The sequence below is a fragment of the Aedes albopictus genome, chromosome 2 (assembly GCF_035046485.1).
Source record: "Aedes albopictus strain Foshan chromosome 2, AalbF5, whole genome shotgun sequence".
Classification (NCBI taxonomy): Eukaryota; Metazoa; Arthropoda; class Insecta; order Diptera; family Culicidae; genus Aedes; species Aedes albopictus.
In genome coordinates, this window is record NC_085137.1 from 494,430,870 (window position 1) to 494,458,701 (window position 27,832).

A 27,832-nucleotide genomic window follows, 5' to 3' on the forward strand; every position below is an offset into this window, starting at 1 on the left:
GTTGATTATGTCTTATCTTAAATGTGATGTTGAACAAATAGATGTATTAATGGCAATGCCAAGAAATATATTAGCTCAAACAACCTGAATCTCAAAGAACACAATATATCTCGATTTAAAAAAAAATCACGAAACAGGCCTCACCCTACTGTACATAAAACCATCAATGACGGTCCTAAGTATATAAGCCGCAAGCTCAGGAGTGATGAAAACACGAAAACCTAGGTACCCACAAACGGACCACGCGCGCGGAAACGTAACGGCACAACACGAGAGTAGGGAAAACTTACTGACTAGGTAGCAGCAGCAGCAACAGCCAGCCCAGACCAGACCAGACCAGCAGCGCGCGGGTTCAAATGTTGTTATCCTGCCGCCAGCTCGCCATTCCATCGCGGGAGTTGATCGCGTTGAAGTCGCGGTGTTGCGCGCGCTATTCTTGATTGTTGTTGGTGGCGTGGCGTCGGTAGCGTGTCTATTTTTAGTTCGGTGGTGCAATTTTCGCGAAACGTTCAAAATCTGCGCGCCAAAGTGCCTTGGGTTCAGTCAGTGTGGGAAAATGTGATGATGCCCTCCTATGATGGTGGCCTGTGATTGAGTGAGCTTTTGTCAGTTTCGCGTTTCATCAACTAATCAAAACACCAAAAAAGCAAAGCTTCCAAGTTTTCTGGGTGAGGGGGTCCAAGTGCGAGGGGCGGAACCGGACGGAAAAGGCAAAGTTTTATCGATTCTGAACATTAAAAACAAACACCACATTACTACACCCTGGGGTTGCTGTTTGCAGCCACAACCGAATACAGCGCGTCGAAGTGCTCGTTCTGAAGGAAGCATAGCAACCTGCTTCCGTCGTCGTCGACCAACTGCCTCAAAGCTCGCTCGAAAGCTACTTCCAAACGATGGTCGGCGGTCCAAGTTGGCGTGATTTTTAGTGCAGTGCCTCGTGGAACAAAGCAATCCGAAATTCAGTGTCTTTCCGTGGAATTAATCTAGTATTCATTGGAAGAAACGCATGCATCGAAGAAGTGGCCGTAGTTTGAATATGAATCTTACCCAAGCGTGCACAGGATTATGAATGCAGTTCCCTTATTTAGGTCAGTGTTAACTGGGGGGTTGTGTACAGAATAAAGTATTGATAGATATCCAAGTGAAAACAATTCGAACGTTTCTCGACCCTTTTCGACTTCGACGAAATTTCTGTTATGAAGTGTTTAGCAGTTTTTTTTGTTTCCAGTTCAATAGCTATTCACTGTTAGAAAATCTTCTACCTCATCTCCTCGGCGTGATATCCAACATGAGACAAAGCTTGATTTTCAGCTTAGGGTTTGATGAGCACTCCGACAATAAAACAATAAAAGATGTCTTTGCCGTTTGACCATAGACATGCACGATGATACTCAGTCAGTACGAAAAGACTCTTAACCAAGCAGGAACAGAACTTATACAACTTCAGCATGGTCATACTGGAGCACTGTCTTTTTAATCTGTAATAATCTGAGATGTTTAGCCCTAGGCTAGATAATCTCGGGATCCATGGTTTACTTCCCTTCCGAAGGAAGAACTCACATTTTGTGAGCTTGTTGGGAGTGGAATTCGGGTTCAGGTTCATCAAGTGTTGTAATTATCGCACTTTGTGACACTCACCCCAAACCATGATCTCTTACATCTCTACGCCAGTGCCGCCTGCTGAAAGACGACGACATTTCGTATGCGTTCCCAATGTCTCCAGTTAGTGAAGAGAGAATCTGAAGATATCATCGGTTACGGTGGACAGGTCAACTGAGCCTGTGAAGAATCTCAATTTAGAAATCTTATCCTGAACCAAAGTTTACAGTCCACTCATATTTTGAAAATTTTGTATGGACGAAAGTCTAGACACTTAATTCAGATTTCCGGGATATATAGCATTTTCCATTCTTCCAAGATTTGCACAGCTAAGATCTTAGCAAATTTGACAGTTCTTTGCTGATGTTCGACAAACGTTTTGCTGAGAGTCAGCTAGTAAACGTCATTTTTTGTTGGGACATCAGATAATAGTTTTACTGAGCACACAACTGCTGAAATGTGTTGATGCAGTGTTACACAAATTTGCGTCAAAAATCTCAAGTCTTGTCGATCGTTGGGTGAAAATTACTCGTTTCCTACATCGAGCTTTTCGTGAAGCCCCGAAGTACACAAACAGGCAACGAGATGCAAAATGATGATTCTTACAGTTCGAGTCGTACATTTATCCAACGAGGCTTGCCGATAAGTTTCAAAGTCCAAAAGGTGGACTTTACAAATATTGGCGTGAGTGAGAAATGGACAAATTGGAGTGGCATTTGCGAAAACGTTACTCGTCCTCTCGGTGAGATTCAAACTCACGACTCCTACTCACTAGATAGGCGCATTGCCAACTTCACCACGAGAAGACTTGAAGATGTAGTGTCTAACCTGAATTCAGGTTCAACTCGCACTTCTTTCGGATGAATTAGATGTCCATCCACACTACGTATCTATTGTATATATAAAGCCTAGGTGAGAGCGCATTGTTTTTAGTGTGTTGGAAGCCCACAACGTGCACACTCAGTTCTATTCACCCAGCTCGGCTGTGCGGATCTCGGTTTCTGAATTTTAACCGATGTTCACCTAACAAACTAGTACGTTACTTGGCAACGAGGCGTGTTATACTGATTCTCGGCATTTAATAGCTGAGTACTCATGAAATCATTTAGCTGACTTCTCGGCTGTGCAAATCTCGGCATTCGTGAACCGAGATTCGGCATTATAAATTAAGTGTGTGCCTGTCTAGTGAATAGTAGTCGTGAGTTCTAGTCTCACCGAGAGGACAAGTAAGTTTTTCGCAAATTTCACTTTAATTTGTCCATTTTTCACTCACGGCAGTATTTGAGTCTAGCTTTTGAGTTAAGTAAAAGTTCCACTAGGCAAGTTAAGCCGCGAAAATTTATAACTAATTAATTAATTAAGTTTCAAAATCTCAAAAACGCATGTTTGCTACACTTTTGTAAGAACTGTAGAGTAACTGATTAATGTGCAACATAAGTAAACTAACTTTACACAGTGGAGCGGACCTGATGTGATGGTTAAAGCACATGAATATCACGCCGAGGACCTGGGACCAAATCCCACTGCCGACAATCTCACCAAAGGTGAGTTCTTCCTTCGGAAGGAATGTAGGGCATGAGTCCCGAGATGAACTAGCTCCGAGTTAAAAATTCCGTTAATAAGAAAAAAAAACATTGAACAGATTTGTCGGTTTTAAGATTGACTAAAAGTGAGCTATAGCAAAGGAATAATTAATCATTCGATGTTGAAATGAGTGCATATGCGTGTTAGTGCGAAACAAAGAAGCATCAGCAACGCCGCCAAGCAGTCACGTCATCGATGAATACGATGACAATCGGACTGGGCTATAACGACGGCATACTGTTTCCATAGTCTATTTTATGAGGCTAGTCAAATGACAGAACTCCGCGCTCTGATGTTTACGTTTTCAATCATCATCCGGTTGATGATGGTTAATGACTGCGCGCAAGTCAAGCGTAGTTTTTGAAACTGGCTAAGCAATAATTAGAAATTTTTATTTATATTCTTTTCGGTAAGTTAACGAGTCAATCGCAACGAAAAAAATACCTGATTAATTTATGAGATTTGTATTGCTTCTGCGACTGCTTTTGAGCCTTTTTTGGCACCAATTTCTCATATCTCCAATTTGTCGAACAAGTACCTTTCCAAAAATTACACGAGATTCCAGCAAAACAAACGTGCGTGGACTTCTGTCAGTTGACGCCACTGCTGCGATCAGCTGTTCTGAAACGTCTCGTAAAATGGCTTATTGACGATTGAAAGAACTACTTTCATTTGATTTAAAAATAATAATAAAAAAAGGGAAATCCAGTGTTGAAGAAACAAGCCTGTTTGTTGTCACTTACGGTGAGCGGAAGTTCGTTACCATCAGCGGAGTATCAGTCTCTCGGAGGAGAACGTGCAATAACTAACTTTGGCCTAGAGTTGGCCGAAGCAAGTGCTTTAATATCAGCCTAGCTATCTGAACAGTAGTACCGTGATTTCGGGTGTAATTGATCAGTGGGGTGAAATTGATCAACGTGAGAGTCATTTTATTTGTTAAAATAACGCTTCAAACTTAACCCTCTAATACCCAATCCCGCCTTTAGACGGGGTATAGTTTGATCATTTTTGTAATTTTTGTTTCGTGGAAAATCAAAATTTTTATATTTTTGGCTGATATTTAGGACTGTTTTGTATATCTCAAAATGGTTTTTGGTGTATCATAAAACGTATTTACATTTTTTGAAAATCATTGAAAAATTGATGTTTTAGTCACCTTTTAGAAGTCATTGTTTATTTGTATTGAAACGCTACAATTAACATATTTTAAATTTTTCCCAAATCATTCTATCCTTGTTTAATAGTTTAAGGGAATCGAATACACTCTAAAATTATTTTCCTTAAAATAACACGGAAAATAAAATTCTCTGTGAAAAAAATTTAAAATAATAATATTTCAACAATAATCATAAAATCTCAAAATGTTTTCATCTCAAAAAATCCGTTCCCCAAATTGGCTTCCAGGAAAAATATAAAAGTGTGGGGATGTTCAAAAATAAAAATTAGAAAAATCAAAAACTGAAATTCACGAAATCGAGAATTAAAAAGAATCATCTTCCAAAACATGTTTAAATCGATTTTAGATGACGAAAAATGATACTTAGATCAAAATCAAAAATTTGGGTATTAGAGGGTTAAAACATTTTGTAAAAAAATGTCCATCATCTGGCTCAAGGGTTATTGAATGATGAGTTTACATGTTTGACAGCCAATTATTCACATATCTACAGGGGATACTCAAAATAACTGGGACAGGTAAAATTTTCACTTTTCAAAAAATATTCAACTAGCTGTAACTTTTCGAAACAGGCATAAAATTTTCTCAAATTTTTACTGTTAGTTCATCAATTAGGTGTGTATCAGTGGTCCAATTTTGGAAAAGATGGGGCTATTCTTGACGAAGTTAGGAAGATTCTAGAAAAAGGTATAATTATCCTATAGCCAACATAGAGCTGTTATATTACCGGATCCAATGAACCGAATGCAATGAAATTTTGATCATTTATGACTCATATAATGAGCTATTTAAAACTTTTGACTCAACTAAAAATTCTTCACACGAAAGAAAACTATAACGATTAGATTATTTTTCTAATATAACATCAATTTATCCAAAACTTCATCATCGTTTCAAAATTCGAGATAGTAATTATAATTCATTTAAATTTCCTCTAATTGACTTGAATATATTTATGTTTCGAAGAAAAGCAACCAAATGGCCGGCATCAAATTGAAAAAGTAATGGGATGAATATGAAAAATAAATATATTTACTAAAAGAAACCTAGAATAAATGAAATCACTAACTTTTTTTCTTATTAATAATTTCAAATTAAGTCGAATGTTTTTCCAAGTTCATTATATGAGTCATAAATGATCAAAATTTCATTGCATTCGGTTCATTGGATCCGGAGATATAACAGCTCAAAGTTGGCAATATGATAATTATATCTTTTTCTAGAATCTTCCTAACTTTGTGAAGAATAGCCCGATCTCTTCCAAAATTGGACCACTGATACACACCTAATTGATGAACTTACAGTAAAAATTTGAGAAAATTTTATGCGCTTTTCGAAAAGTTACAGCTAGTTGAATATTTTTCGAAAAGTGAAAATTTTACCTATCCCAGTTATTTTGAGTATCCCCTGTATCTATCTATATATAAAAATGCAGTGGCATACGTGGGACCGCGCATAAATTACGAACGGATGGTCCGATTTGGGTCGTCTAAGTTTTGTTCTGTTAGTTTTCACCCAAGGAAGGTTTATGAGGCCAAAAACATGGGAAAAATGAGAGTTTTTGAAAATCGGGTTTTCATACATTTTGAACGGGAATTTGGGCGCTTGGCTAGGGACATGCAACCGCAACGTCAAAAAACGCAGTAGGCAAGACAAAGTTTGCCGGGGACAGCTAGTTTCTGTATAAAATTCAATACTTTTCGAAACTGCTTGTTAGGCGAACTTCAAAGACACTTTTAATCTTTTGTTACCGTAGCTGTAGCGCACATGCAATGAATATTAGAATGAATGTTTCTAGCTGCCAAATATTCACTAAGCTCGATTTCGTCATCAAAAGTTCTATAAATATTAAAATTATACATAAAGTTGTACTTTTACGGAAGTTATAACATATTTAGTATGAAAATTGCTTAATTTTAGGTGTTTTCTTAAGATTTATTAAACTTCAAACTTAAATAATTATTAATTTAGTAAACTTGTAAAAGTTTTGCATAGCTTTTCGCATTCCGGGGTGGTTTTTCAGGAGGAAATAGTTATTAATGCAACGAGTTGCAATATGATGATTTTTACAGCACGAGCCGTACATTTATCCAACGGGGATAAATACGAAAAGTGCTATGGTTCATAATGCAACCGAAAAGAGTTGCATTATGAACCATAATGCAACTGTCTGATATAGTGCGAAAAAGCAGTCTGTTTTGGTGCCAAAACGGCAAGTATAAATTAAGTATTTATAGTACCGAGTTGCAAAAAAAAAATTGTCAGCACTTACAACAACATTTCACTGACTGATCAATTTCACCCCGAAAGTATTTTTTTTTTATTTAAAATGATATTTTTTGTAACAAAATGATTTGCAGTAGAATTTTCAACCGCGTTGACTAATAAAAACCATGGTCGTACTTGTTTTAAAGCATTGAATTTAACCATATTGATAAATATTCAAAAATTATTCGCCAAAAACTGCGAAAAGTGATCGATTTCACCCGAAATCACGGTATATGACTTTGCCCATTACGTGCTGCTATACGTGCTGATTGCTGATTGCACTCCGCACATAAGAGCAAAGATATCAGTCTGAAACGATGTAGTGTCTACCAAGTCAGTAAGACTGATGTAGCCGTAGCTCACGAGAGTGGACACCAGCATCTGCTCGATCTTCGAGAAGGGAGCTATCAGTGTAACATACTATATACGAATGCAAAAATCGTTAATTGACAAAGAAATCTTAGAAATCATATATTTTTTTAGTGGAATCAAAAGAAACCTTTCAGTGGTAGTGTCCACAAAACACCACACCATTGAAAAGCAGGCTCTGTTCCAGTTAAAATGTCACACCAAAAAGTAGAATAAAATTGCTGCTAATAGTGTAAATTGTATAATGTAGTCTGCACGACGAAAACTGCTATCAAATTCGTTCGAAATCAAAATGGTCGCGTCGACTCTAGTGCTCCAATCATTTGGAAAGTATCACTCCTGGCTGCAGGACAAGAAGTCAACGAAATTACGATAGCGTCACCCCCAGACGGGTGCCACGGCTTTGGAAATTTCACGTTAAATAATTACAGCCCTCCTACACCACGGCGAAACTGGACCCCCGGTCCGCCCTCACCGAATAAAGCCCGCATTGCATGACATTGAAGAAACACCCGATAGCTGGAGCGAGGAACCAACATGTGGCCTTTTCTTCACGGGAGATGGTTCTAGTTCTTGCCGCGATGCTTACAATGTTATTATACTTTTTTTTGCTACCCCGAAGAACATAGGGTCTTGTACCATTTGGGCAGGTGTACCTATTCTGGACACTTGCCGCTATAAATAAGTCAATTTCAAACCGATTGATTTGAAATTTTGTATAGAGTTAGGCACGTACAGTATCTAACTCTGTACAAAAATTCAAATCAATCGGTTTGAAATTGACTTAGTTATGGCGTCAAGTGCCCAAAATAGGTACACCTGCCCAAATGGTACAAAACCCTACATAACGTGATTCGAGCGGGAAAACTAGGAACAAACACGAACCTTGCGAGCATGAAAATGACCATCACGTAATACGGGCTGTGCGACGTACATATCTACACGTATAGAGACAGTGCTCAAACTCAAAGCTTATATTCAACGAATCTCAACTCAAATTCAAATTAGAAGAAAAGAATATCGCAATTATCTAGGGGACCTTCGCTTGTGCGTGCTTTCGTGTGTGAATGGAATCCGTTTTCTCTTGCAGTGTCTTCTACCTATCATCAACGGTGTGGATTTACGCAGTAACAGGAGCACTAATCCATCGACTTCCAGAAAACGTTTCGGCGTACGATAAGAATGTCAAACCAGGTGAGTGTGTATGTCCAATGTCCAGTCCAACGTGGTGATTGGGTCATTCATCACCCATCACCACCACCACCGACTTTACCTTTTTCGCGATCCCCATCATAGTAGGACTGTAGCGGAGCCGTTGCGTTTCTGTAGGTTGTCCACCGGGAGAAAAGTAATCCACGAATCGCGTGAATCCTTAAAAACATAATTGCTAATAACAGTGATGCCAGATATTCCAAATGTTTGAAACAAACATCACATTTCAAAATAAGATAGCGAGCTATTTAGAAGTTCACAAAAAGGTGACGGAATGACAGAATATCAAAATGTCATGCTTACTACCCTAGAAAATATGAACACACAAAGTTTTATTAAAAATAATACAACAATGTTGGAAGTTTAATATTTATTGCGTACACTGTTAATAATAGATTGGTACATCATGACAGTGTTCGAAGGCCTACGCCAATGCTTAAAATTCTTCAATTTTTCGGATTTGCGGCAATTGAATAGGAGGTTTCATGTCCTTTGGAACGAAAGAAACATCTAGGAGGTAGGTATATCGTTGATTTTGCATAATGAAAAGACGCGACGCAAGATTAGACCAGAAGGCCTTATTGCTTGGATTCATGGACAGGAATCGTTTTTGTAAGCACTCTCTGTTCATCGAAGCTGTTGCGATGAAGAGTTGCGAAATCTTATCTATAAATTTCTTACCACACTTGTCGACTACAATGAATGTTTCAGACTGGTTCAATACTTCCCCTTTCCACATCGTATAAAGTTGTGACCCTCGGCAAGGATTTGTAGCCAAATTTCACGTAGGTTTCGCCGTCCATGGTTATAAAGGTGGATTATTCAGCGAGCATCGTAGGTCGGCACCGTTTAACAACGAATCACTTCCCGAATCTACAGAGGAGAAAGGATGTGTGGACATACCCAACCAGCAGAGAATATTCATATGTCTGAATCTGTCCGGATGAAGTTTCTAAAGCCTCGACCGTGTAATACATACAGTGTCGGGCAAAACAATAAAACCATCGGTCCTATTTCATACAAAAAGGCCACGTATGGCGATTCGGTACTTGGTTTCTAGTAAGCCGATTTGGCCGGAATTCGGGGCATCCGGAATTACGGGAATTTTAATTTGTATTAAATTGATTAAGTTCTGTTCACTACTTCCAAAGCTACAGATGTACGGTGCGACAAAACAATATCACCAGTTTTTTATTATGGTTATTTGTGGTCAATTTAATAAAAATGTCCCCAAGTTTAAATGACATCCTTAATTTTATTCCTTGTTTATCAATCATCAAGCGTCAGATACTCTCATATATCCTTTGGTAATGAACATCTGAAAGTGGTCCTTTTATTTTGTCGTTTCGTATATATGTAACTTTTGATGTAGTGAACATAACTCAATTAAATACAAATTAAAATTCAAGTAACTCTATGGCGACTGTCAAAATTTGAGCCAAATCGGTTCACTGGAAACCGAGCATAACATCGTCAAACTTGGTCATTTTGTATGAAAATGGCTGGTGGTCTTATTGTTTTCTCCGACACTGTCCAATGAATAATAGAAAACTGGAGTTTTAGGAATTTTTCATAAAAGGTTCATCCTAAAACTTTCCAAAAATGTTCTCCCGGTCGGTATTCGACTAAGATTTTCTTCCGTGATTTCTGCAGGAGTTTCTCCAGACATTTTTGTTTCTAAAATTATCCCAGAAATCTGCTTCAGGGTTTTTCCCACAGAGATTTCCCGAGATTTCTGCAGAGCTTATCCCAGATTTTTTTTTTTCTAATGGTGTATCTGGCATACAGAGCATTTCTCCAGAAGTTTTGATGAGATTCTGCTGTCGTTTTCTTACGGTTTCTTCTGTTTTGTTTTTTTTTTTTTGGTTTTTCCACGATATCTCCATAAGCTCTGGGATCTTTTAGGTAAAGTTATAAGTTAATAAGATTTTTTTTAGAATATATCCCGGGATTCATGTCAGCCCCTCCCTGGATTAAATCAAGGATTTTTTCCAAAGCACCTCCCGTATGTTTTACGATTTCTAACCAGAGGTCGTGCCGTCATTTTTGCATTTTTGATTTTACCCGGATTTGCTTCCGAAATTATTCAAGAAAGTCCTTACCAGGATTTCTATTGATGTTTCCCTAAAATTACTTCCACAACTTTCTGAAAAAAAGATAAGTGGATGTGTCCCAATTCTCTACCAAAATTCCTTTTGGTACTGTCCTGAGGTATGCTGAGAGCAAGTATGGTAGGAAACCTGACAGGAATACTAGGAGAAATTTCCAAATGATTTAGAGTGAGAAAATAATTCCAGAAGGAATCTGGAATCCAGAGACAAATATCTCCAAAATTTTAGGATGAATTCCAAGAGCAATCCCAAAAGGAATCTCGAAAGAAATTCCTGAAGGAATTGCAGATAAACGCCGAGACGTATTCGAGAATGAATCAAAAACCTCAGTGAGACATTCTGAGATGAATTCCAGAAAGAGTGCTGTGAAGAATCTCGGGATGATGTTTTGAATAAAGCGGTGAGCTTCCGTGAGAATTCATAGTCAGATTTTTGCAAGAAATCACAGAAGATTTGCAAGCAAAACCCCGGAAGATATTTAGAATAAACAGGAGATAGACAAAATGATCAGAACTGCATAAATGTTCACTTTTCAATAAATGTTCTACTAGCTGTAACTTTCGTATGTATCAAAAGATCTCAATTTTTTTATTCAAATTTTTACCAACTATGTAGTTGTCTATTAAAGCGAAACTGGATGCATTTCCTCAGTTTTTGGGATTTTCATTTTTTTTTTTAAATTAATAATGAAGCAATATTTTCAAAATAGATTTCCATACACATTTACACTCAGTAGCAAAAAAAGCCGAGCTGATTTTTTCTCCTAAAATCCGTCATGTTCAATCTGCTGTAACTTTGGCAATTATCAATATTTTTGGCTGAAAATTTTACCACTTCATCACCAATATATTGATAATGTATGGTCGAAATTTCAAATTGATAGAAATTATATATTTTGAGTTATAACACCATATGATGATGATGATGATATTGTTCTACCATCTATTGTAGCTAGGCAGCTGCCTATAGCACTGGAATAATCTGAAAAGCGATTTGATCAAGATTGTGCTGTTGTTAGTGGTCAGTCATTCTCCTGTATGAAGGGCCAAAAAGGGTTGTGCGGACCCACAAGCAGAGACACTTGTGCGAAAGCCGCGTCAGGGGAAAAGAATCTCCTTCCAGAAGAAAGATCTCACGAACAACTGCAAAATCAAGCCCTCGATTGACAGAATACTCCCAATAGATGGGGTCGAAGAGCCCGCCCTCAATCCACGAAATGTTAACAACAAGGAGGAGGCAGTTCCAAGCTCCTGTCCAAATCGTTTCAATCGGGTGCCCTGGTGGTCCCTCCCTTTCCCAATATATGATGAGATATGTATATGTAGTGTATGCGAGTGTGTGATGTTTATGTTTTGTTATACATTTGTATGAATCATAATCATGATTAATAAGCATTTATAAAATATGCGATACATTTACCTGATTACTCCTGAAATAAAATGTGGATTAGTAACAAAACAATAAAAAAAAACACATCAAATCTCGATCCTGGAATGTCTGCTTACCACAGATCGGCCACTTTAGGCATGAAAACATTAACAATATCGAAATTTGATGTGGTGGTAGATCTTATGCCGCAACGCACCATTCTAAGGTGATCTACCCACGTTACGGGGCATTTTGAGTTATAACACCATATATGAAAAAATCCATTTATGGACATACTTTTTCCAAAAATCCGTATTTCAGTGAAAAATTTAAGTAGATTCATAAAAATTTCACTGCAGCGTCAGTAAATATAGGAAATGTTGTGGTCTAAATTTGAAATGTTTTCATCCAGCGGTTTGGGCCACAGAAATCGTCAAAGTTGAAGAACCAGTGTGGGTGCCTACAGTTTTCACTCGACAGGAATCCCTAAGGACTGTTCAATTTATAAAACGGACAACTTTACAAGGCTATAAAAAGAAGACGCGTAGGTCAAATTTAACCACCCTTGCATCGTTGTTCACTACATAATCTTTCATTATAGTAATCATTTTTGAATCGAATAAAAATAGTTTTATTTTTTTGCTGAAAAATGAAGGTATATATAAAATTACTGTTCACATATGGAATATCGTTTTTAATACCAGACGAGTATGTGCCATGCCGCAGCAGCATGAGTAATAAACATTCTGGCAAAATTTAAACTCAATTGAAAAATTAAGTGTAGAGATATTAAAGTCTCAAGTAAGATTCGATTTTTTGAATAAAATTCAATTGTAAAGCAAAAAGGGCATGAAAAATTAAATAATCAATTTTTTTATGGAAACAGTCGAAAGTGGGAATAATGTGGTTGTAAATGCGTAAAACTGCTTCTTAATAGCATTGCTGGTTTGGTTACTGTGCGCTATTACAGACACAGTAATCAAAACAGTTTCGTTCTTTGAAGGTTCTTCCAAGTAACAATACAACCTAATGCAAATTTTGCATAACAATGATGTTGGAAATAAAAATAAGGTGTACCATATCATAGGACCAACTTTGTTGAAAAAAAATAATAACAAGATTCACTAGAGTCGAAAATCTGCATCAATGGAGCTAAAAGTATGAAACTTTTCAATATGCCCATCTTTATGGATTAAATTTTTGATGAAAAGTGCAATTATAAGTAAATTTTTCTTGTCATTCAGAGAGCAATATTTTACTACTCTGGACAAATTTTTAGCCGAATCCGTGATGCTATTGCGACACAGAACATAAATGAACATTTTTTAATAATTTCTATGAAAATAAGGCAATTCACTATATCAGGCTGGAGACTGTTTGGTGCATTATTACTGACCAACTATTGAGCTTTACCTTTAGTAGAATAGTTTAAGATTCCAATACATTGAAAGTACGTGGAAAGTTATGTCGAATTTTGAGAAATGGGTTTTTATTGATGTTTTACGAAAACCGCTTCAGTTACACAATAAAGAACATTTTGCTTAATGTTTTATTTTTCCTACATTTGAGAATAGCTTTAGAAAGTTATTCAAGAAACTGATAATGATTTTATTGAAAATAAAAAAAAAGATATCGCACAAGCAAGTTGTCCGTTTTATAAATTGACAATACTTAAAAACGCAGAAGAAATCCCGGGAGAAATTACTGGAGAAATCCAGGGAAAAAACTCGAGAGGAATCCCTTAAAAATACCGGAAAGAATCCTTCAAGAATACCAGCAGGAATCCCGGTACGTATACCTGAAAGAATTCCACAAGGATTCTCCGAATATATCTCGATAGAAATCTTTGAAAGAATACCAGGAAGAATCTGTGAAGTAACCCCAGCAAGAATCCATGAGGAAATGTCAGCTAGAGCTTCAGCAAGAATTCTTTCAGTATTTCCTCAAGCTGGAAGCTGAACAGCAATCCCTGAAAGAACTATAGAAGAAATCCCGGAAAGATTTTTTAAAGAAATCCCTGAAAAAACTTGGGATGAATTTCTAAAGAAATCACACCAGAAAATCCGGCACGAATACATAAAAAATCTAGATTTGCCTGAAGAAATCTTGACAGATATCTATATTCTTTCATATTCCGTCAGGAATCTCTTAAGGAATTTACAGCAGGAATCCCGGAAGTGATGCCGAATCGAATAACTAAAGGAAACCTTTCTGGATCAGCAATACCTGCAGAAATTCCTTAATAGATATCAGCAACAATCCCTACAGGAATTCCGGTAGGAACATCTGAAGGAGTCCCGGGAGGAATCCTGGGAATATTCTTGAGTGAAAGTTCATCTAATCTCATCTCAATTATTTACCCTAGTCTCTACCCTCTACTTTATCGCTTTCTCTACTCTCTATCTCAACTCTCTCTACCAAAAACCGGTTACCCTACCCTCTAATCTACCATCTTCCCTGACTCTCTACCTACCCTACCCTTCACCCTTTTGTTTTCCAAGCCCGATATTTCTCAAACCACGATTCCGTGGGCGCCATTTTGGGTTATAGTCCACCATCTTGGGTTTCAAAATGGCGTAAAATATTGACTTTTGACTTCTACGCATCGAGCCCGATCAATAGATGCATATATTGCATAATATCCTAGTCACCATTCCGTGGCCGCCATCCTGATTCAAACTATCAATTTCAAGCTTTTGTTTCACGTTTTACAGAAAACTCGTGTATGGAAAACTTGTAGGTATGGTAAAAACCTACATTGTTTCCAGACAATTTGACTCTATCTTTAAAATTGTATGAGCTATATGTAGTTTTTCGATTTTTTAAGGGGATTTTAGTAGTCGATTTATTCAAAATTAAAAAAAAAAAGTCCTCGTAATTTTTGCTCTAAACTTGGCTTTATATGTGACCTTCCAAATGCCGCTCAAAGAACTTTTTTATCGTACCAACTCCATGAGATATTAACATTCCAAGACATTGTTGTTTTTAAGTAAAACGTGCCCATATTTAACATGTGAATGACAAGACCTAGCAACATGCAATGTTCAGAACAAATATGCGTTACAAATTACTTGCTCTATAAATGCTCCAAAGCTCACATCTTGGAAAAAAATCAAAATAAAAAAATATTATGAAAAAAACCGTTCCTGGAGGGATCACCCTAAGTCAAAACTTTAAATTGACCTACTGTATATATGTATGTATGTAATCCATCTCCCACTGACCGGCAATGCTTTTATGGAAGAAAAATGTCTGCGTCTATTTTTAACTTTTATCCATGAACGCAAACAGTTTTAGTCCTGGAGATGGAACGTGATAGCTCCACTGACCAGTGAACCAGTGATCGTATAAGATGTTCCATAAGATGTTAAAAGTGGAGGCGATATGCGAACATTTAACATGCGCCTAAATGGAGGCATGCACACATATGGCCTCCACTTTATCATCTTATGAAACATCTTATACGATTACTGCCTGGTGCACGTCCAACGACCCATTTCAAGTGTGCCAGGACTTCCACGTACATCTTGAAGTCGTTTTCTGAAACAGTAAGCCCCGCATTGATACATCTGGATATCAATTGGATATCTGAAATACATTAACACTTCCTTAATCGAAAATTTACATTTTTGTTTCTGGTGTGTATTTGGTATGGTGGATATCCCATGTATGAATAAAATGGCGTTTTCTAATTAGGAAGATTTCACCAAGTTCTTCATAATCGACCGAGTTGTACTCTTATTTCTTCAATGGTGCAGCAACGACCAAAATAGGATTGATTTCATTGCCGCGTACACTTAAAACAACGTGAAGCGATTAACCAAGCCAGCGATTACTGGCATCACACCGAAACTTCCGACCCTCCACAACCAAAGGAATGTGTATATCAAATTTGGCTGAAAATGATTGAGGCATTCCAAAGTAATGCCGGAACCAGTGCTGAAAATGTCATTTCGACATATCCAATTTCAACCACCTAACTGGACCAGTTCTACAAGAAAATCACGGAAAACCCGCTCTTTTTCGAATATTTAAGGTAAATGTCACGGACTACCTTCGAAAAATGTCAATTGATATTCATCAATGAATATCATGAAAATCAATTGACATTTTTTCGAAGGTAGTCCGTGACATTTACCTTAAATATTCGAAAAAAGCGGTTTTTCCGTGACTTTCTTATAGAACTGGTCTAGCCGCACAGGTTCTCAGGTTCAACTTCTAAAATGATCTGTAGGTGATAATTGGTTGTGTTAATCACCGTTAACTGATATGTAAAAATGATAAATGATCTGTAGGTGGTTGAAATCGGATATGTCGAAATAACATTTTCAGCATTGGCCGGAACATAAATACGTACATACGCACATACATACGTACAAATATGTAAAAATCTAAATGGACAAGCATATAAACGTACATACATTGACTTTTACGTATATATACACGGTATTGGAAAGATAAAAAGAAAACATTTTTCTGATTTCCATACAAAATAGGCACTCTCGGAGGTCTATATCTTTGGAATCTGTGGTTCAGGTTATATATTTTTTAAGAATTTCATCATAAAAGTTTGCAAGTGCTACTTTAAGAAAATTTTCATGTAGTTTTAAACGAATACCAAAACTCATAAAAGCGATACCCAAAAAAATAATAAAAATAGAATATGGCATCCCTGTCCAAATAAACAGGCAGAGGGAGGGGTCACAGTACCAAACCGAAAAGTTACACCAAAGAGGACCTTGAGATATCCTAAAATTTTATTATTACAGCACACCAGCTCTCAGCAGCACCACACCTCCGGTTAGTACTGCCCTGCCAGCGGCGCGGCGGGTTGGTTGAAATCTGTCGTCTGTTGCCCAACCGAGGTTCGCGAGAATCGATAAACGATAGTAGTGGGAGCGAGCCATGCCCCTCCATGCTTACTGGGCCGGGTAAGACGGTAACAGGAGCAGCAGGGGAAGCCGAAATTGATAATGAGAATAATTTGTAAGCGAATCCTTGACAGCGCGGACTTTGCGTGATTGATTCTGAGGAGCAAACGATGCGATGGATAAAAAATGGGATTCTATATTAACTCTTGCCAGGAAGTTTCCCGTTACTCGGTGCTGAGATTGGCTGGTTGAAACACGTGTCAAATGTTGTGACGGACGGGGGCCCTAGAGTAATTAGCAGCATATTTCTGGAACAATAACTGCTTTCTTGACCTTGAATAATAAAGTAAACACGGGCTCCGGTTGCTCGTTCTCTATTTTTTGTGCGTTTTGCCTCGTATAATTAGAATGCCTAATAAATGCAGTGATTTTTTACGACGAGGTGCCAGGATTTCATGACCTAGATTTCTAATAAAAGTGTGCAGGAAAGCACACTTGAGGTGCTCGGATTTAGCTGTGATTATGATTGCAAGAAACTTGAACACTAGCTCATTGGTACTACATTTTTTCTACTTTTGTAGGTGACTCTCAACTGCTACAAAGCCTGCTTCTCAGCTTAGACTTTTATGAGTACTTTCACAGTAGTTTTTTTTTAATCAATTGATTATGACTAATAATCTTTATTGACATTTCATTCGAGTATTACGTTCATTAACTGAAAACTAGACGTGTAACTAGGTATAGTTACATACTATCATCCTCATTTTATAGAATGAATTTAAGCTATTATGCCAAAAAGAAGGAATACAGGTATACCTCGATAGTACGTACACCACCGCTTCGTTTAGTTTACGTACTATCGAAACGTACGTACTATAGAATCACAAATTTTTATTTCAAATTTCATTTTCAAATCAAAGAATGATATTTCTAGAACGTCAGGATTGACAAAAAATACATGTGGCCAAAGGGTCCGTTTAATAATTACGTAATTTTGCTTGTTTAGGATGCTATCTTTATTGGAAAAATCTTCTTGTGCTCTGGGGATGCTTCATAGAGGCATTTCGTCTCTGGGAACTTATATTGATTTTAATTGAGTTATCTTTTAGAACCATACAAACTGGTCTAGATATAATTAAATCGATCTAGATCAGTTATATCTTGTTATAGAAACATTCTGAATCAATAACACATTTTGAAAACGACGTATAATCAATGCTACACCATTGATTATACGTCGTTTTCAAAATTTGTTACTGAAATGTACTTTCTCCTGCATTATTTATTGCCGTGATATTTTCAAAATCTTCTGAACATTGCTCCTTCTAGGACTCCTCCAAGGGTTAATTTTTTACGAGAAGGGATTTCTAGAGATATCCCGGAGCTCTTTGAGGAATCCCAGAACTCTTGGAGGAATTCAAGGAAAAATTACTTGATGAATCTTAGAAAGAATTCATGTAGGAATCTCGGAATGAATTTCTCGAGGAATCTTGGAATGAATTCATATAGAAATCCCGGAACGAAATTTCTGGAGGTATTCTGGAAGAAATTCCTGAATAAATCCTGGAAGTCCCGAAAGTATTGCAGAATAAATTCTTGGTGAAGTTTCGGAAGGAATCTCTGAATAAATCTTTGAAAGAGACTCTGCAATCTCATTAGGAATCGCAGAAGAAACTCCTGGAAGAATCCCTTAGGGATCCCAGAAAGAATTTCTGGAAAAATCCCGGAACCAACACCTAGAGGAATTTCGGAACTGAAAGAAACTTGAAACTCGAAGAAATCCCTAAAGCAAGCGAGAAAGCGAAATAATTGAATTGACGTTTTTGACGTTTTGTGACCTTCTTGTTTGCGTTTCGGACTTCAAGAGATTTCTTCCAGAATTTCTCAAGGAGTCCTTGGAATCCTCCAGGAATTTCATCCGGGATTCTCCGAATAGTTTATTTTAGGATGTCACTGGATTTTTTTGTGGGCTTCCAGATGGTATTCCTGGAGATTCTAGCAACTTCAGAATTTCTCTAGGAGTTCTTTCGGAAATGGTATCAGAAATTCTAATCGAGATTTCTTCAAAACTCCTTGAAACAATCCGTAAGGATTTATTCCTGGAATTTGATACGAGATTCTTCCCGGAGTATCTTCTGGGAATTCTTCAGGAATTCCTTCTGAAACCCTTCCAGAAATCCTACAAGATCCCTGACAAGAACTTTATTCAGTGTTCCTCTAAATGCTTCTCCGAGATCCCAGCAGGAACTTCTTCCGTTTTTTCCGGGAGCTACTTCTGATTCAAGTATTCCTTCTGAGATTCCTACAATAATTTCACCAGGTAATCTTTCTGGGATTTTTCCAGGATTATTATTTATTTCGGATTATTTCGGAAATTCCTTCCGGGATTCCTCCAGGGACTTCTTCTGAGGAATTACTTTTCAGGAACTTCTTCCGGGAATCCTCTTAGAGCTTCTTCTGGGAATTGTTTCAGAAACTGATTCCAGGATATCTTCGAGAACTCTTTCCAGGAATCTTCTAGGGAATATTTTTTGGTTTCTGTCAAGATCTCCGTCAGGAATTCCTGCAGACCCTTATGGATTTTTTTTCAGATGTTTGTAATGGAAATCCTCCTGCAGTTTATTTTGAACTTTTTGGAGTGTTTTGTTTATGGAATTCCTCATGTAGGGTGACAAAGGGTATTATCGGCAGGTTTGTTCTCTTCGTCATAGGGGGTTTTGTTGGCAAAATTACCTGAAATTTGGGCATATAACTCAGCTTGGTTGGGAAGGATTTGAGGCCAACTTTGTGATCAAAAGGTTACAAGAAACCCCCCATGACGAAGAGAACAAAACTGCCGAAAATACGTAAGTTCCCCAAGTGCCTGTAGGATTTCCTTGAATAAACACAGGAAAAAGCAACTTAGGTATAGCTTCCTGAAGAATAACATAAATCCTAGAGGGTTTCTTGAATAAGTTTGTGGAGAAACCACAGAAGGAATACCTGGAAGAGTTACAGGAAAAAATACTAAGGTAATCCGAGAAGGAGTAATGCTGAAGGAATCTTGGAATTAATTTCTACAAAAATCCAGGAATCTCTGGAAGAATCTCGGGGAATTTCCTGGAACAATCCTGAGCTTTTGACGAAACTCCAGACGGAACCTCTTAAGGAATCTCAGAAAAAAAACTCCTGGAAAACCCCAGAGGAAACTTCTGAAGCAATCCAAAATAAACTTCTGGAAGAATCTCATTAAGAGCTTACGGAATCCCAGTAGAAAGCTCTGGAACAAATTTGTGGACAAATTACGAGAAGAGTCCCGTATGGAATTCTTGTGGAATCCCAGAAGAAACTTCATGAGGTGAGCCACCATCAAGTTTTAAATCAGCATACGCACGCATGCCCCCCCTTTTTTAATTAAATCAAACCACTCATGATAAGCTGTCGATTTCTTTTTAATCCGAGAGCTGACGATTTTTTAAAGTTCGAATCGTAAACAACAAAGCCACGAAACGTCAAAAACTAAGAACATTTTCCTTAGGAACCGCGGCTTGCAGTGCCCTACGGTACTCAAAGTTCTTTAAATTTCCAAACTCATGGAAAACTGTCAAATATTTTATACGTAGGTATCGCAAAAAAAGACCGTTAATTTTTGGAAAAAAGAAAAAAAAATAACAAGTAAATGAACTGAAATCAACGGTTTGGATTTGTAACTTGATGGGTTTGATTTATGTTTTGGAGAGCATTCTTCGCCGAGAAATTTAGTTTTTTTTTATTACCACGCAAAATAGAACCATCATGTGCTTTTTTTTTATTTTATTACAACGTTCTATTGGTAAAAAAAGTATAGTTAATAACTGTGCAAGTGCTTATCAACCACTAAGCTGAGAAGCAGTCCTCCCCAGTTGGGATGTAATGCCAGATATTATGCCCGGCAGAAAATATCTCTGTAAAGCGAAGAATACTGCAATCATTACATCAAACGTATTCGTTCATGCCTTTCATTTCGATATATTTTAAAACTGATTAATGAAAATCCGTGTTATAGGAGTCTGCATAACACAAATTCATAGTATCGGAGTCTCTGCTATACGTCTACTAATGATTCGAACTCATTTTTGTAAATTAAAAATTAACTAAATTTTGGTGTACGTACTATCGAGGCAAAATGTACGTACTATCGAGGGTACGTACTATCGAGGTACGCCTGTATATGTTATGGCTAATGTGAAAGGATGATTAGGAATTCACTCATAATAAATGAACATCACATCAATAATCTATGATCAGAATTTAGTCTCATCGTTTTTCTTCATGTGCACCAGATTGGAACAGTTTTGTGGAGACGCGTGGTAATTTATCCCACTTCAGGGTGGCCACTCAGAGCAGCAAATAAAATTCCCGTGTTTTTCCCGGTTTTCCCGATAGCTTTTTGAATTTTTCCCGATTCTAAAATAGAATGATTTACAGTGAAAATTAAACGTAACTTACTAAGAAAAACTTAAGAAAATTAATATTGCATATTTTCAAATCCTTAGATTTATCATAGTATTCATATGAACTTGAAAACAAGTTATGTGTTGTTTATCTCGTATCTAATGATGGGCATTGAAGTTACGACATCTTCATTAAAGATTTCTTAAATTCATAAATGACTAACTAGTACAAATTATGCAGTTGTTTAAGCAAATAAAAATAAAAAGGATAATCCTGAGGGGGTCGAAATTCTCAGAGAATACACTATGATTATAGGATTTACAAACTTATTATTAGTGGATTTCTTAGTAATATTCCAATATCTCTTCTGAAAAATTCTTGATAAGTTTGTTTGGGAAACTAATATATAAACTAATATAGGCAATAACAGAATGCCCAGAAAAAAAAACATTCTGGGTGAACTTCTGGTGGAATATCTGGAAAGATCACTCGTGAAAGAATTTTGGAAACAATTTCTAGGGAAATCTTCAGTGTAGTATTTTTGATTGTCATTGATATTTTAATAGAAAACCAGTGGCGAACTTTATGGTAGCGTTAATGGCTACTGCAGAAAGACAGGCAGGTTACTCAGGCTGGAATCGTAAATTCTAGGATAAATTTGATATATCAAAGAAATCTTAGCATCCGTCTAGCATTCCGTTATTTCATCAGCGATTGCAATATGAAGTTCTCAGAAATCTTATTTATTATCACATTTTCAGATATGTCAGGAATTCCTAAAAGATTAGTTGTTGAGAAAGTATTTCCCCCAAAATGTGGAGGCAGATTCATTATTTGGGAATTATTTATTTCCATAAATCATACAACTATATTGCTCCAGATGCCTTTGAATACTCACTGGAACTCCCGCGAGAATTTCAATTGGTAGTTTAACTAGAAACTACGAATACCCTAAATTCTAGAGAATTTGCAGAAACAGGAGTTTTACCAGGGACTTGCTAAAGTTTTACCAAAAAGGGATTTTCCCGATACCTTACTCCGGTTTTCTCGGAACATTTTTATTCACAAATTTAATAAATGAGTACATCCAAGAGCTTCATGAAAAACAACAGAAATCTTTCAAACAAAATATTAGAAATACTTTTATGAACTACAATAGGCGTGCTTTGAGGAATTCCATCAGATACTAAAAACCCCTTCAAATATTGTTTCAATTGTTTTTACAAACTATTTTGAAAATGTAAGAATGTTTTCACCAGAATTCTGGATGAGTAACAGAATTTCATAATTTTTAAATTTAATTTATTCTTGGGGCAATTCATTCATTCATTCAAAATTTTATCAGCATCCTATACAAATTTCTCAAAGACTTTTCGCTCAAAGGACAAAGGCTATAGCAAGTATTCTCCAAGAGATTGCACAAGGATATTTTTTTAGAAAGAAGTTATAATTTTTGTTATGTTTTATGAAACTTTTAGAAAAATAGAATGTTCTTTAAAATACATATCTTTGAAATTGTTCAAATTGTTATGTTAGGCAACTTCATTATGATTAACTTTAATTGTCATGACTCGACGATAAGATATTAATTTCCAAGAATGGATTTTACGCCATTTTACCCACTATGTTATATAGTTCAACAGTTTCGTTTCTCACAGATTCCCGTACTTATGCTTCTGGAGACTGTACAAATTTTAGAATCTTGGAAATTCCCGGTGACTAGCAACAATTCCCGAGGTTTTCCCGACTTTTTCCCGGTGGTTTCGAATTCCCGAGCTTTTCCCGGTTTTCCCGAAATTCCCGACTGGGTGGCCACCCTGCCACTTCAAATCGAAGTTTTTAACCGTTATGTGGCCGGCAAACTTTTTCCTTTTTTCTACACCGTGTATTTTAAATGGGTGCTGGGTACCCGGGTACCCTGCCGGCCACATAAGGGTTAACTGAGCTTATCTATGATTAACTATTTTCAAATATTGTGGATGAATAATAGACACTGGAATTGCATATGATTAACACTAGCACAACAGAAAAAAAAATTTACAAAACATGTCTTTAAAAAGTATACTGAAAACCATTTATCAACTGTTACTAACTAGAATACATTTGAACCTTGAATAATAGCAATTCTTATTGGACTTGGACTGATTGCTTCAGCCTCGTCCTAACACGCCTAAATGTTGGCTTACCTCGTTACATTCCCAACCTTCGATCACCAACACATCAGCACCTAAACTCAATTAGTTTGTTTTTATGATTTTTATTTATCAACTCGACTGACCGGCCTCTTAGCTACTATACAGTACACACCGCCCTATCAGTCTGAATCGGCCCGTCTATCACCCAATTTACGTAATTCGTGGCTCTTTCGGCATCAACCAATTAGAAACAAAAAGATGAATTTCGCCGGAAAAGTGGTTCTAATTACTGGAGCCAGCAGTGGTATCGGCGCCGCCACGGCCATCAAGTTCTCCAAACTGGGAGCCTCGCTTGCCCTGACGGGTCGCAAGCTGGACAATCTGAACAATGTCGCCAAGGAATGCGCAACCGGAGCAGCTGCCCCTCTCGTCATTCCCGGCGATATCACCCAGGAGGCGGATACCGAACGTATCCTGAAGACGACGATCGAAAAGTACGGAAAGTTGGATGTGCTAGTGAACAATGCCGGTATCATCGAAACCGGCACGATCGAGACGACCAGTCTGGAGCAGTTCGATCGGGTGATGAACACCAACGTTCGATCGATCTACCATTTGACAATGTTGGCCGTGCCGCATCTGATCAAAACGCAGGGCAACATTGTGAACGTTTCGAGTGTGAATGGAATCCGATCGTTCCCGGGGGTGTTGGCGTACAACATTTCCAAGATGTCGGTCGATCAGTTCACCCGTTGCGTTGCGCTGGAACTGGCTGCCAAGAACGTTCGCGTCAACTGCGTCAACCCGGGCGTGACGGTCACCAATCTGCACAAGCGCGGCGGTATGGACGAGGAGACGTACAAGAAGTTTTTGGAACACTCGAAGAATACGCATGCGATGGGCCGTCCCGGACAGGCTACCGAGGTTGCCGATGCGATCGTGTTCCTGGCCAGTGATTCGGCTTCGTTTGTTACCGGGGCTAGTCTGCCGATCGACGGCGGTCGTCATGCCATGTGCCCACGATAAGCGATAGAGATTGGGTGGATTTGATTGGAATTAAATCATCAGCTGGGTTTTGATGCATTTATTTTAGGTTTTGGCAACATAAAGTTTGTTTTTTTTTTATTTTGCTTCGTACTCTGGCATGTGAATAGCGTTACATAAAAAACGAAATAAATCTCGTGATTTAGTGTAAACCAAGATCATTGTTTATTCTTAATACTACAAACCTACATCTTATCACGAACCTTTACAATTTTTGAATTAAGCATTTTTGCACACGACTAGCTACATCTGTACTCAAAAATAACCGTGCAAAATTTGGAAGCCTTTGGTAGCGTCCTCGTATTCTGCGTTGTGATGGAAAGGTGTATGGAATTCAGTATCAATCCAGCTTCATCGACGCCCAGTCGACAACGGACCATATCTTCACCATAAGGCAAATCTTCAGGAAATACCGTGAATACCCAATGCATCACCTGCTCATCGGCTTTAAGGCGGCATACAACAGTATTGATAGTTATGAAAAATCATGGACGAAAAGAGTTTTGGGTGAACTATCCAGTTCATTCGGATCTCGCCGGACACTACGACAAGATGACGGACTATCAAGGCTCATCAATCATCGATCCCGATGATGTTGATATCGTCCGCGAAATCCAGAAGCATATGCGACCGCATGACAATGGTTCTGCTCCTTTGCACGCCAGCTCTCCTTATCGCTCCTTCCAGTGCTATGTTGTACAGTAAGTTCGAAAAGTGCATCGCCCTGCTTTAGTGTATCTAAGGTTACGAACGATAACGAAACTTCATCCGCAACCCGTACACTCGATGATCCGTCAAGCGTCGCACGCATCAGTCTAATCAGCTTCGCCGGAAAACCATGTTCAATCATTATCTGCCATAACTCGTTTCTCTTCACTGAACCGTACGCCGCCTTGAAACCAATAAACAGATGATGATGGATCTGCAAGTTGTACTTCCGAATCTGCCGCAAGGTGAACTGAACATCTGATTCGATTTGAAACAGATTTCCGGACAAAATTTTCTACGATGAATTGAGAAGTGTTATTCCTCTGTGTGACATTTCTTGTATAGAAGGCAAATGAGACCATCCAACCAACTAGCAGGCAGTTCTTCCTCTTCCCATATCATCAATATAATACGGTGTAAGAGTTGATACTGCGGGTCACTGCCGTGCATGAGAAGCTCGGCCGAGAGTTCGTCCTTCTCAGCAGCCTTGTTGTTCTTCAGTCTTCTAATGGCTGTCTTGACCTCGTCTAGCGTTTGAAGTTCCACAGCTTGTCTGTCGTCGTCGATTCGAATTCTATCCGTCGCTTTTCCATACCCACCGTTCAACAATACCTCGAAGTGATCTCACCACCTGGCAGTCACCATTGTTATGTCTGTCAGCAAGTTTCCATCACGGTCGTTGCACATGACGGGAGAAGGCGCACACCATTGACAGTTTCGTAAAATCTCCGCATATCATTCTGTTCCATACTCTCTTGCGCCTGAGCAATTACAGTTTCCTTATGCTCTTTTTTTCTTTTTGCGGTGTATTCGTTTTTCGGCTACTCTTGCTTCCCTATATCGCTCCCCGACACTAGCATCCGGCTTCTGTCAAGATTCTTCTCGTTTAATACCTTCTAGCATGCCGAACCACCCGTTCCTAGGTTGTCTTTGAGCAATACCTAACAACTCCTGTGCTGCCGTACTTATCGCTCCGTGGATAGACTCCCACAGAGAGTTGATATTATCGCTCTCGATGATTTCACTTATCCGCTCGTCCAGCTTCCGGTAATAGTCAGCTACCGCGCCATCTGCTCAAAACCGCCTGGATGTTGAAATGCATCGATCGCTGATTCCTAGAGTTCGACACGGTTGATAACCGAGCTCGAATCCTACTAACTACGAGTTAGGATCTATAAGAGATAGAATAGTTATATTCTTGGGCAAAGTTGCTCCAAATAAGATCTTCTACAACTGTGTATAACATTTTATAAACGATTATAAAATTAATTAAAAGCAGATGTTTGGACCCGCTTAACTATAGCAACCACCACCCTAACTACACAATAATGAGGAAAAAGGTTAAAAAAAAGAAGATTTCCCAAAGACGCGGTATGGTACAGTCGATTTTCTGTCATCCCCATAGTTCCAATCGAGCAGGATACCTGTCAAAACGACAAGGATTCGCCACTTTGGTACACTTTACCTACCTGTACCTGAATTTTACCTGAATTTAATAAGCTACCCAGAGATATACAGACGATAACTGCTCGTCAGCATTTCAAATTCAAAATTAAATGTTTTTTTTGTTAAATCAAATACCACAACACTTGCTTTAAACTTCCATCTTTTCTTTATTTTCGTTTATTTATATGTTAACCGTCATAAACAACTTAAAGATGTTAATTATATGATATGATAGAATTAGTAAAACTTTAGTTTATTGTTTATATTCGTGCTTCTTTAAAAGGACGCTTAGTCCACTAGAAGCACATTAATGTTTTCTTTTACTATGTCGTACTCTTATTAGATGTCAAATTTTTTAATTATTATTCTCAGCCATTTATATTCTCAGCCATTTAAAGTATAGTTGTTTTGTTATTTTAATTGTTGTGTTGCCTGTTGGCTGAGAACAGAGTGTCCACTACCAGGGAGCTCACTAAGGAGCTTTTTGGGAGGGTCACTCTAAAAAAAAACTAAAATTAACACATTTTTGTCTTCCTAAATACGGCTCTGTAGTAAACTGACCCTACCGAACCAAGAAAATCGCGAAATCCGATAAAAAGTAAGGCCCCGTTAGAGACGTGTATCCGTCCCAAAATTCGTCAATAAACTGACTCACAGATTTCATGCGAAGAGCTATCTTAGCAAATTCCTTTTGCACTTCCCGACACACCAACACAATCGTAATGTTTCATTAGCACATCGTTGCAAGGCCCTTGCATGTGTATGTAAATCATCAATCATTATCGAACAGGCGGCGTGGTGGCCGAAGAAGCGGAGGCCGAAGAAGCGGCGGCCGAAGAAGCGGCGGCCAACGACGCGCGAGCAGTTCATGATAGGCTTCGGCGATGCGCATCCCGATCAAACAAATGCTCCAAAATCAAAACTTGTTTTATCTCATATTTTATGAATTTTTCATTATTCAACATCTATACACTACAGGCTCTGTACCCATTGTTCATTGGGCGAGGAGCGGCAGCCACAAACCGAGTATTGTGACGTACTGTCGTTGATCATGTGTTATCCTAATTGTGATGTTGTTCATTAAGATTGGACTCGAAAAAAATGAGACACAAAGAATAATGTATAACTTTTGATTGCGTATTGTACAAAAATCGCTGATTTTTTGACCAGGAATAGTACATTATGTGTAGCTAATATGATAAAAATTTCATCAAAATCGGTTAAGTGTTTGCGGAGATATAGTCGGAACATGAGACTTACCATTTGAGAATCGTGGGCTAACGAACACTTTAAAAAATATTATTATTTTTTACCTAAAATTGTAGAGCCAAAAATACTGAACCGTTTTCAACGAAAATTTTTCTGTTTTAAAAGTATAAGTATTGTCTCAAAATTTCATTCAATTTGATCTAACCGGTAAAAAGTTATAGCCATATATGTAGCACTACCCAACTAACATTATTACTGTATAAGAGTTTATTAGAGCTTCCTTTAAAGAGCGTTTGCTTCATAAGCTTTTATGCAGCT

The 27,832-nt window shown here is 37.9% G+C and overlaps 2 protein-coding genes across 3 annotated transcripts in view; both read left to right on the forward strand.

The window, feature by feature from the left end:
- The first annotated feature begins 254 nt into the window (after positions 1-254).
- The window catches only part of LOC109423361 (glycine receptor subunit alpha-2), a 45,326-nt gene continuing 17,748 nt past the window's right edge, over positions 255-27,832 (forward strand). Inside the window, exons 1-2 of one of the 2 annotated variants that reach the window (XM_029870538.2) lie at positions 255-1,088; positions 8,088-8,191. In XM_029870538.2, coding sequence (XP_029726398.1) covers positions 1,066-1,088; positions 8,088-8,191 — 127 coding nt within the window. In that variant the 5' untranslated portion in view covers positions 255-1,065. The remainder of the gene's footprint in view (positions 1,089-8,087; positions 8,192-27,832) is intronic. The other variant, XM_019698342.3, reaches the window with a different exon arrangement.
- On the forward strand, positions 23,256-24,307 carry LOC109423362 (3-oxoacyl-[acyl-carrier-protein] reductase FabG). Its single transcript, XM_019698343.3, has one exon. It carries the CDS (start codon positions 23,366-23,368, stop codon positions 24,131-24,133), a length of 768 nt encoding a protein of 255 aa, XP_019553888.3. The 5' UTR covers positions 23,256-23,365; the 3' UTR covers positions 24,134-24,307.